General features: G+C 38.0%; 1 protein-coding gene across 1 annotated transcript; it reads left to right on the top strand.

The window, feature by feature from the left end:
- The first annotated feature begins 6,718 nt into the window (after nt 1-6,718).
- Nucleotides 6,719-9,333, top strand: LOC122077331 (protein ALTERED XYLOGLUCAN 4-like). Its single transcript, XM_042643253.1, has 3 exons — nt 6,719-7,245; nt 7,338-7,639; nt 8,417-9,333. The coding sequence occupies exons 1-3, from the start codon at nt 7,011-7,013 to the stop codon at nt 9,194-9,196; spliced, it is 1,317 nt and encodes a 438-aa protein (XP_042499187.1). The 5' UTR covers nt 6,719-7,010; the 3' UTR covers nt 9,197-9,333.
- Nucleotides 9,334-11,541: the final 2,208 nt, after the last annotated feature.

Genomic DNA, 11,541 nt, shown 5'->3' on the forward strand with positions numbered 1-11,541 from the left:
CACACACACACACACACACACACGCACGCACACACACTTGATCCATAAAATAATCATATGGGATTTCTAAGATCATACATAGCTTAACTCGAAAACAGCTATACCATGTCTGACCCATTAGAGGTGGGGCTGGGTAGAAACCTGCTCTAACCTGCCCCATTGCCTTCTCTACCTATAATGTGAGTTCCTCCTAAATATTTGAAGAGAGATAAGACTTATGGTGATCTTGGCCACTTCAAATTGTTTGTAGTGAACGATGAGGTTTACTGAGCACCCAATGGTTAGGAGCGATGAGATTTAGTGAGCATCCAACGACTAGGAGCGCTCGATGCAGTTTTGGATCTTGGAGGGCAGTGTAAATCTGGGAAACACTAAAATAGGAGAGAATATAAGACACTACGTGGGGAGATGTTGGGTCTTAAGAGGGATGTCTGCATGTAGTGTCAAATTTCAATTGCTGGTGCACAAATCTTTTGTCCTATGAATTGATATTAAAAATCATGTTTATTAGGAGAACACAGTACAGAAATAAATAAACTTTTGCCTTAAGTTTTTCAACAACATTGTTCTAATTTTATTTTATTTTTCATTCCTATCGAGGGTCCATAGGCCAAGTAACCACAACAAATTCTACGACCAGGGCACAAACCTACCATGCTAAGTTGTTGTCACGGAAATTTTTTTTGATCAACGGAGCTGAGATTGGATATCATGAATTGTGGTTTAGAGGAACATACTACCAAAATAAAAAATGGAATATTGATATCTGAGATGATATCAGCCCCAATCGGCCGTAATGATTTGAATTAGTCAATTTTATCCTTATTTTTAATAAAAAATATTTTTTTTTAGAAACAATTTTACACTTGTTTTGATATCGATATCCAGTATTGAATCGGTCAGACATTGGGATGGATCTCAACCAATACCAATATGATACGACAAATATGACTGATCCGATATCAATGCCTAAAACCATGGTCATACCATAGAATCCCTCCAAAAAACATAAAATTTTTTTTTATTAAGATGTGGACAGTTTGTTATAACTAGTAATCACCACTGGGGATATCTAATTCTAATCTTTTCTTAAATTTTTTTTAGCGAAAATGGATTTACTCTATATATTTTATTAATTTATTTTAAATAGAAATTGGATTTTTGCATGCTCAAAAATACTTAGCTATATACTCAGCAATATTTATTTAGCACAAGAGGTATCTAAGGCAGGTTTCTCTCTCTCTCTCTCTCTCTCTCTCTCTCGTAAATTGTCTAATTCAGATATTGTGATAATGCTTTCCCTCCTCCCTTTGTGTTATCATAAATTCCACTCAATGCTTTTCTTCTCATGTGATATGATCCCTGCAAGTGACCTAATCACTACTCTCATCTGAAATAAACAAAGAGCGATTATATCAACTATGGCTTCCATTTAGCTTTTTGTTGGAAGGAAAATTATTGCCCCTTCCCCACCACTCACCACTCACCACTCACCACTCACCACCACACTCTCAATGTCCGTCAACAACTTTTCTTTTTTCCTTTTAGTTTTGTTTCCTTTCTATTAACGTTTCTTAGTCTTTTGATTTCCCTGAGGTTGATGTATAAGACTTGTAGTATGGGACCATGATTCTAATAATTGGTATCAGATCGGACGTATTAAAATGATTGGTAGGCGAGGTCAATACCAATACAGATTGGGTGAATTGGGCAAATGGGTTAGTTTTGAAATTATGTTTGATACTGGCTTAATTTCAATCAAGTCATATTGGTATTGGTATCTATATCAATATTAGTTCAGGGTCGAAACTATCAATGGCAATACCTATATAATCTTCTGGGACTCTTAGCTCCTGTCGTAATCTTTCCCCCTTTTTTTCTTGCAAAGTTTGGTTGTAAGCGGATTTAAAGGGGAAGGGAAGTGAAACTTTTCAATCCTTAGAAGAGAAAATTTTATTATCATTATCCAATGTGAGTGTATAATTTACTTAAATATCTTATCATATTTAGTAATGATACAATTTACATGTCATCTTTATTTTACTTCTTATATTAAAGGGATTTGAATGTAAAGTATAGTGAAATTTAATAACAAAAATATGGAATGATTTTGATATTATTACAAAAGTCCATTTTTTAAGTTGGAAAATTTCACTGTATTTTCCTTTAATCCCCCTTCCAACTAACTAAAGTCTTTACACATCCGACAAATTAATTATTTCTTTTATTTTTTTATTTTAAAATAATTTAGTATAAATATTACAAAGTTGACTTTTGATATTCATATAAACAATATATAGATATATATTTGTTGCGACCATGGTGTTTAGAATTGCAAAAGTTATGCTTGACCCTTTTTTTTTTTTTTTTTTAATAGTGAAAGGAGACCACTAAGAGCTATACAAGGGATCCACAGAGGAGTCAAAAGAAAAGATCATCCACAAAGGGGCAAGAATGAGGGTCCAATAGGACCACAACCTTTTGGGAAAGCTGAAAATATACAAATAGTTTTGTGACTTAGATGCTATCAAGAGGGCAGGGCTTAATCAGGATTCAGGACTTGATCCTTGTAGCACACTCTTAAAGGAGAAGTGCCAACCACTAGTGCAAGCAATCAACAATAATAAAATAGTGTAATAGTAATGTGTGGTGACCTATTTTCATGGAATCGTACAACAGTAATGTGTTGCCATTGACAACATTGGTATAGAAATATTTGTTTTTTGCCCACCCCTTAAGGTGTTAAATAATTTGCAATTGTACTACTATTTACATTTTTGATATAATAATTTTTATGATAAAAAATAAATTCTATTATTTCACATAGGTAATTGAAAACATGTCAATTTTTATATATAAAAAAAAAAAAACTTCACATTAACCCATCAAGATCATAAGATTTTCTAATACAGCCGCTACAATACTAATGAGTACTAATTGGATTTAATACATTTCAATTTATTAATAAAAAAAATTGCTGGTAGTTTCTTCCTAGCTTAAAAAAACAATTACATTCATTAGAAAATTATATAATTTTTGTAACATTAGTGGTTTCTTGGTCAAACTTTTTGATATATGCATACACATTAACATGGACCATTCAACTAAATATTTGTGAGAAATATGAAAGATAGAAATTAAAACTTCATTGACAACTACTTGCAAGGTTTTAAAACTCCAAATCAGTTACAAAGTCAGATTCTCCATTGATTTCAAATTAAATCATCCGAAAAATGACCAGGAATTTGTTGGATTTTGCCAACTCTTAACCTTATTTACTAGTTCAAAAGTCATCCATTTAGGTAAAGCTAATCCATCTGAAGAGAAAAATTTATAAGAGTTTGCTTAACCTATCCCCCCAGAACAGCCGAGAACCACTCCGGACCCTACCCTGTTTTGGATTAGGTATAACAACCGTGTAAAAATTTCTACCAAAAAAAAAAAAAAAACCATTTAAGAAAATTTTCTACATACAAATATTAGAAAAATTAAAGAGCCTGTCCAGGTACATGGCTCCTACATCATGTTCTTGTAAAATGACTAGCCCGCTCTCTATGAAAGTTAAAAATATCACTGCTTGCATGGGCGCTCTCATTAATCCCTAAGCTGACGCAAGAGTTGTGCTCCCCAGACATAAAACTCTTCCCTTACTAATGTATATGTTGAGCCGTTTATCTTATTTTATTATTATTATTATTATTTTATTTTATTTTTATTTTTTATTATTATTATTTTTTTTGGTCAAGACAGATTGAGCCTTTTATTAGAGTCATATGAAAAATGTCCTCTTGGATTAGGGGTGTCAACGGTCCGGTTTGGTGCGGTTTCGGTCCGGTTCCACTGGTTTCGGTGTGAGTTTGGAAGTGACCGAAACCGACCCATTAAGGATTTATCGGTTTCGGTCCGGTGTCGGCTTCGGTGCGGTTTGGGTTTGGGTTGGTACCGGTTTGGATTTATTAGGTTGATTTCGGTTTGGATCGGTTTTTTAAACCGGTATGGAGCCATTAGGAAACAACCAAATGATGAATTGTTGAACTTCGGTTTCTTAAATCGATTTGTAACCGGGTTGGTTTTGGTTTTTGGTCTAGTTTGGATTCGATTTTTCATACAAATGTATACAAAACTATTCAAATTTTGATTTTTTAAATGAATTTTGGAGTGTTTCGGTTTCTTACCGGTTTGGTTTCGGTTTCGGTCCGGGTTTTGAGCCGGTTTCGGTTTGGTTTCGGGTTCATCCGGTTTTCGGTGCGGTTCGGTTTGGTTTTGGGGTTACAATACTTGAAACCGAACCGAACCAATAAGGCTTCGGTTCGGTTCGGTCCGGGTTGTTATCGGTTCGGTCCGGCCGGTTTTACCGGTTCGGTTTAGGAATTGACACCCCTATCTTGGATGATGTGACTTTAAGGTTTCACTTCATAGGTATCCGTAATTGAGGTTTCCATCAATCTCAAGCCCAAGCCCAGTACCAGGCCCAGGGGTTCTCGCAAAATGATCATGACGGAGACGGTTCCCCTTGATCCCGCTTTTTCTTTAAATTATTACATATTCTTTCGTGCTATGAGAAAGACATGGGTTGTCTTTATATACCAACTGGGCCTTATATTTTGACTCAAAACTGGGCCCTATTAACGTACCTCGGTTTTGAACTATTAAGATCTTGGGCGTCTTCTTGCATACCAAGTGGGCCTTCTTAATATTAACTCACCTCGGTTTTGAAGTTTTGAAGTGAGGTCACTTGGGCTTTTTCTAGGGTCGATGATCTTGGGCTTAATCTAGCTGACCTGGGTTGTAGCCTTACGAAGCCACAAAAATAGTGAATCGAGTGGATCACCACCCACCAGGTTGAGCCAAAACTTTCCTTAAGCAAAATGTTTCATTTCTGTTGCTTGACTACCATGTTTCTCACTTATCAGTATCATGACGTATTGGCCACATCGATATCCTTAGTACGCGATACTGATATAAATTGGGTGGGTTAGCCAAAAGTAGATCATTTCAGTCAAATCGACCTAATATGCCCCGATTCGACCCTCGTATCAGTATTGTTGAGACCAATATAAACACCGATTCGGATACTTGTAACTATGTTGACGACTGTGTTGGAAATTGTATTAGAATGGGCCAAAGCCCAATGACTAGAGCTGCCCACAAAATTAAGGTCCCTCATACCTGTAAGGCTGTAAGCTGTGGATGGTTGAAGGGTGAACCAGGCAAATGAGAATGGCCACATAAATACTCATATACGATACGACCAATCCAGAGAGTTTCTTTCAGTCCAATCATCAGAATGGCTACATAATCTAGCCCACCATTTAGCCATATGAAATTGAAACTGTTAAAAACCAGCAAAAGAAAACCAAAAATAGGTGTAGGATCTGGCAGTTTGATTGCTTCCAAAGGGCTCAATTTGGAGTCTTAGCTGTGGCACTGTGAACATAAGTTGTAGTACCATATCACAAGCGTGTCCTTGGCTTGCTTGTTACTATCCTATATCAGTCATATGGGAGATTGACTCCACATTAGTTTCAAATGGGATTTGATATGAGTTGATATGGTCTTGGGTTCCTTCACTTTATAAGTCGATTTATGTGATTGAGTCTTTCCACGATTCAAATCAGAACAATCATCATCTGTCTCAATCGTGTGAAGAGGACAACTTGATGATAGAGGAAATCGCTAGAAAAGGGATGGTCTGGTCTTTGTCTTTGTGTTTATTTTGCAGACACTTCACATCAAGGAGCATGGACAATGCTTTATGACAAAGACCTCCACTGCCACTGATTTCCGAGATCGATGCACACCATGAATGTAACAAAACCACTGAGAAGTGAGACCCACCCACCATATAAATGCAAGCTAGTTTTCTAGTACTGCGCTCCTCTCAAATTCTGAAAGATTTCTTCCTACTATGTGAGGAAAAATGTTGCTCCTCCCTTGGAAATTTTTTCCTAATATACAAACTAGTCCCTGTCCATACTCCATACTTCATTCTCCATATTATGATTTTGCGCGTTGTATCAAATTCAACCATACTCCACTGCTTATGTAGACCCTCATCAACTCCTTTGAGTTTTGGTTCTCCGGTCGTAATCCTTAGGTGGAATGTTTCACGCGTTAGTTGAACCCCTAATCCATGTAGACTAAGGACGAACACTCATTGTTTATGGCATAGACTACAAGGTATCTAATCCAGGTCGCTACCAATGCTTTCGCAATCCTATACTCCCAAATCAAAACATACAACAATTCATGCGCGTTGTCATCATCAATGGAGGATCCTGATCATGTGCATAAAAAATCATAAGTCGTTCTAAGCCTTTTGATTATTGACTTTTGTTCATGTAGTTCCAAATAAACCAACTAACAAACGACAGACATAACACACGCAAAATCTCTCTTTTTCTTTCTATGGGCTCTCCATTTTGATGGGTTGGTCAACTCTCTGTAAAGTAATTTCATGTGGAAATGGGAAAGCTTAAAGGTCCGACACTTGGAAAACAAAAGCCCTCACCCACCCTTTATTCCTAACAATGCGAGATTGCGCCGCTTTATCAGGGGACTGACAAGCGAGAGATATCTGCGACAATGAATCAATTAATGAATGTAGAATTTAAAAAACAAATAAAGGAAGAGTCTGAATCTCCATGCACCCCACTACTTTACAGAGAGAAATATATATAATTCCCCTTCCGCATAACCCCCAACCCTCAGATTCCACGTTTGTCCACCTTATAGGTTCTTTTTTATATGAGACAAGTCTAGATCTTTGTAACCAGCGGTGAGATGCGGTGAAAATGACTACAAGTACACTTTCCCAACTCTCACGATCTCCATTATTATCCCAAACTGATCAGTAATACCCATACCCAGTTACATCACACTAACCTCTGCACTTCATGAAATCCCATCCTCACTTCAGAGTCATGCTATATATATTGAAGCCTTTCCCTCTCAGCTTCAATCTCTCTCTCTCTCTCTCTCTCTCAAGTCCATAGTCTCATCTCCATGATATGGTAGGAAGCATGAAATTGTCTCTTCCTGCAACCTTACAAAAATTTCTTCACCACAACAGGAAAGAGAGGCAGTACTACTGGGACATGAAATTTTTGCTATGCTCACTTGGTTTCTCATCCTTTTTTATTTTCTTCATTCTCTACTCTCCAAACCCTTTTAGGTTAAGACCCAAACCCCAACAAGATCTCCGCCATCAAACCACCAACATCTCCATCATACCTAAGGACCAGGGTATATCCATCTCTTTCTTGTTTTCTTAATAATCAGAGAGGTTTTACTTACTTACTTGCCTTCCTTTAATTTTTCTTGTGTATTAACTACAGGTAGTGATCACGAGGATCATCATCAGTACTGTGACTTGTTCAAGGGACGATGGATCAAGGACATGGATGGACCACTTTATACGAATTGGAGTTGCAGGACATTACCAGACACCAAGAACTGTGGGAAGCATGGGAGGGAGGATGTTGATTTCATGAAATGGAGATGGAAACCCGACGGTTGTGACCTCCCAAGGTTTGACCCAAAGACCTTCCTTAGAATTGTTCATGGCAAAAAGCTTGCTTTCATTGGTGACTCCATCGCTCGCAACCAAATGGAATCCCTTCTCTGTCTCCTCTCACATGTAAGTTCAATTCCATTTCCCTTGCATTCATTCTCTTTTTCAGTCCTAGAGATGATACTTAAGAGGAGAAACCCCACTACTGTAGTTGGTGACTCGGAACGAGTCAGACCGAGTATTGTTCTTTTAATTAACCTTTACATTTTATAATATAAAATATATATAACAGTATGATGCATTGACACATGGCTGAGATACATGGACCTGTTTCTTTTAATTAAATTTTTAACCATGTTCGACACATGCAGTATATATATGTATTTATGAGGTGAGCCTGAGTTGAACATTAGACATTTTCCACCATTAAAAAAGGATTTTGGTTTGAAAATCATTGACAAAATCTGATAAACTACATAGAATATTCGTACATTAATTCAACATCAAATCATTGAAAAAACAATTTAAGTATCAGTATCCAAGCAAATGTTACAAATCCAAAGTCTCACAACCTTTTTCTAAAATTTGACAAGAATCGGTCTTTTTTTTTTTGTGACTCACTCAAAACAAATGACTCTCCAGTGCTCGGCATGACCAGGCCTGAGTCTTGTAATTTTTTAGATGATGGGTGTATCAATTTTTTTTTTAAACTCTAACTCGAGCGATTCACTCGAGATCCAAATCAGGTTCGCGTACAAGCTTGTACAGGACTGACTCACACACATGGAATCCACGCAACGAAGGATCCACACTCGACTCACCCAACCAAAAAATTGATTTTCCCACAATCCAAGTAGAGTAATAATTGCTGGTACTTAATGAGAATATTGAATTATCTTGCAGGAGGAGACTCCAGTAGACATTTACAAGGACTCCAAAGACCGATCACGGACATGGTACTTCCCCTCACACGATTTCACTCTTCTGGTTTTCTGGTCCAAATTCTTGGTGGTCGGAGAAGAGAGAGTAATCAATGGGTCTCTCTCTGGGGTGTTCGACTTGCAGCTTGACAGGATTGACCACAACTGGGCCAGTAAACTTCCAATGGTGGACTATGCCATCCTATCTGATGCTCACTGGTTCTTCCGGAAGAATTATATATACGAAGGTGGCAACCTTATTGGTTGCGTGTTCTGCAACGAAGCAAACCTTACCAAACACGAGTTGGGTTTTCTACTCCGCAGGGTGGTGCGTACAGTACTGCAACACATCAACGATTGTAAGGACTGTAAGGGTTTACTTGCCTTGGTAAGAACTTTCTCGCCATCCCATTTTGAGAATGGAACTTGGAATAATGGGGGAAACTGCAATAGAACAAGCCCTTTCAGTGATGAAGAAGCAAACTTGAAAGGCACTGACTGGGAACTCTGGAACGTCCAAGTAGAAGAAGTTGAGAGAGCAAAGGTAGAAGGGGTGAAGAAAGGAAAGAAGTTTGGAGCTTTGGATGTGACGAGAGCCATGTTGATGAGACCTGATGGACATCCAGGGGCTCACTGGAACAACAAAGGAATGGAGGGTTTCAATGATTGTGTTCATTGGTGCTTGCCTGGACCAATTGATACATGGAATGATCTGTTGATGGCTGTGCTGAGCAGGGAGAATGGTGGGTCTATACTAAATTAATACCTATACAGTACATTTATACATATTGTGACAAATTCTAATTCATTTACCGATGAAATAAAATTGTGGGTCAGAGTCGTCAAGACTGCATGTAACTAGTTAATTTAATCAATAAGCATTACTCTTCTTTCTCTCTCTAACCAGCCAATGCGTTAGCCTTTTGGGTTAAATACAGCCCCCCCAAGCTTTTAACACTGTTAAAGAAATCATCCTGTGGAAAAGGCAGGCTCCCAAGCTTTAACACATCACCCTTTTTTCTTTTTCTTTTTTGGGGTTAAATACACATTTCCCCAACCAATTTTTCAAATAACTTGGCGAGATTACATGGAGGCACGAGGGAGCGACGAATGTATTAAAAAGTTCATCTCATTCAGGCGGTGTATGGTAGCCAAGACAAGAGAATGAGAAAAAACAGGAAAACGTATAAAAATTTTCTTTATACGTGGTATGTCCTGAATCAAAATAAGATTTTTTTTTTTTTTTTTTTTTTTTTTAATTTCAAAAGTCACCCTAGTTGTGGTGAAGTTTTCTTTTTTTGTCAAAAAATATCTTGCAAAATACAAGAAAACATAAGAAAATACAAAAATTTTTCTTTCCTTTTCTCTAATGTGAAGTTCAGAATGTACTGAGAACCTTTTCTCTAATGTAAAGTTCAGCAATGATGATAAAGTATTGAAGGAGAGGATCAGTACAAGGGAAGATGAGTAAATGACCTGAAAGGGAAGATGGGTGAAGGACCTGAAAGGGCTGCTTCATAGGAATTGGAGTTGCAGGACCATACCAGACACCAGGAACTGTGCGAAGTATGGGAGGGAGGATGTTGATTTCATGAAATGGAGATGGAAACCCCACGGCTGTGGCCTCCCAAGGTTCGACCTAAAGACCTTCCTCACAATTGTTCATGGCAAAAAGCTCTCATTCAAATTTTTAGAAATCAATTTTTCTACCCAAAAAAAAAAAATTAGAAATCAAATATAAGATTATATGGGCCAACTTGCCTTGGTAAGAACTTTCTCCCCAGATCATTTTGGGAATGGAGTTCCGAATAGTGGAGGAAACTGCAATAGAACAAGACCTTTGACTTATGAAGAAGCAAACTTGGAAGGCACTGAATGGGAACTTAGGAACGTTGCAAGTATTAGACGTCGAGAGAGCAAGAGAAGGGAAGAAGAGAGGGAAGAAGTTTGGGGCTTCGGAGGTGACGAGAGCCAAGTTGATAAGACTTGATGGACACCCAGGGGCTCACGGATCAAAATCCTCCGTTTTCTCATTCCTGTTTTTCTTTGTTTTGCTACCTACAGAACACGACACGTGGACAACTTTAAGATCAACGGTCAAGGTTGGGTGAGGATTATTACATCCGGTGCGTTGGTCTTAAAATTGTCCACATGTCGTGTTCTGCAGATAGCAAAACAAGGAAAAACAAGGATGAGAAAAACAGAGGATTATTTTCCGGGGCTCACTGGAGCAAACAAGGGATGGAGGGTTTCAATGATTGTGTTCATTGGTGATTACCCGGACCAATCAATGCATGGAATGACTTGTTGATGGCTGTGCTGAGAAGGGAGACCAGTGGTTCATTCCTAAATTAATGTCCGTCAATTCGATCCAAGGAAATCTGAAGTCGAGAGAAAACGTCCATAGATCCTAGGAATTGTGATTATGATTATTAAGTAGAGTCAAAACCTCAAAAAGGTTTCCCTATCAAATTCTAGATGATGAAAATGCAACTGCTCCCTAAAACAGGACTTTCCTCCCTTAATCATGGGCAAGCCACTTACATTATTACTTCCCTATCTGCATTAGCCAACTTTGATTAATGCAGACAGAATCCAATAGCTGGACAACTTAAAATGAAATCAATTCACTATCCACTACCAACACCCAATCTCGACCTCCTCTTACCCCTCCCCTCACCACATCCCCTTGGACTCTGAATGAAATCCAGCACAGGTGCTCGTGAAACATTTCCCATCAGAATATAAAGAACAATTAGATTATAAGTGCACAGCATTGTTCTAGTATTATCAATAGTCTTAACATACATATTGATCATCTTACAGTTCTACAAATCCTTTTCTAGTCACCCTCCAACAAGACCCCAATCAAAGGATTCATACAAGCATTCCTATGAAAAGTAAATGTAGCAGTATCAAAACAAGCACTAGAGAGATGGACAGATGAAAGAAGAAGAGGAGGAAGTTGATTGTGAGGGTAAATCATAGCTCGCGGCAGAATGAAATAGACTTCTACCATGAGCAACATCCTTGATATATAAAAAAAAGAAACGAACAATTACAATGACAACTATAACACCCCCTCCTCCCCCCCACCACCAACAAACC

This window comes from Macadamia integrifolia, chromosome 4 (genome assembly GCF_013358625.1).
Source record: "Macadamia integrifolia cultivar HAES 741 chromosome 4, SCU_Mint_v3, whole genome shotgun sequence".
NCBI classification, from domain to species: Eukaryota; Viridiplantae; Streptophyta; class Magnoliopsida; order Proteales; family Proteaceae; genus Macadamia; species Macadamia integrifolia.

Bases quoted from the DNA above. Each gene is read 5' to 3' on its own strand.
- LOC122077331 (XM_042643253.1), top strand. From the start codon at position 7,011: ATGGTAGGAAGCATGAAATTGTCTCTTCCTGCAACCTTACAAAAATTT. The intron at 7,246-7,337 runs GTATATCCATCT...TATTAACTACAG, and splicing joins CATCATACCTAAGGACCAGG to GTAGTGATCACGAGGATCAT. The intron at 7,640-8,416 runs GTAAGTTCAATT...ATTATCTTGCAG, and splicing joins TTCTCTGTCTCCTCTCACAT to GAGGAGACTCCAGTAGACAT.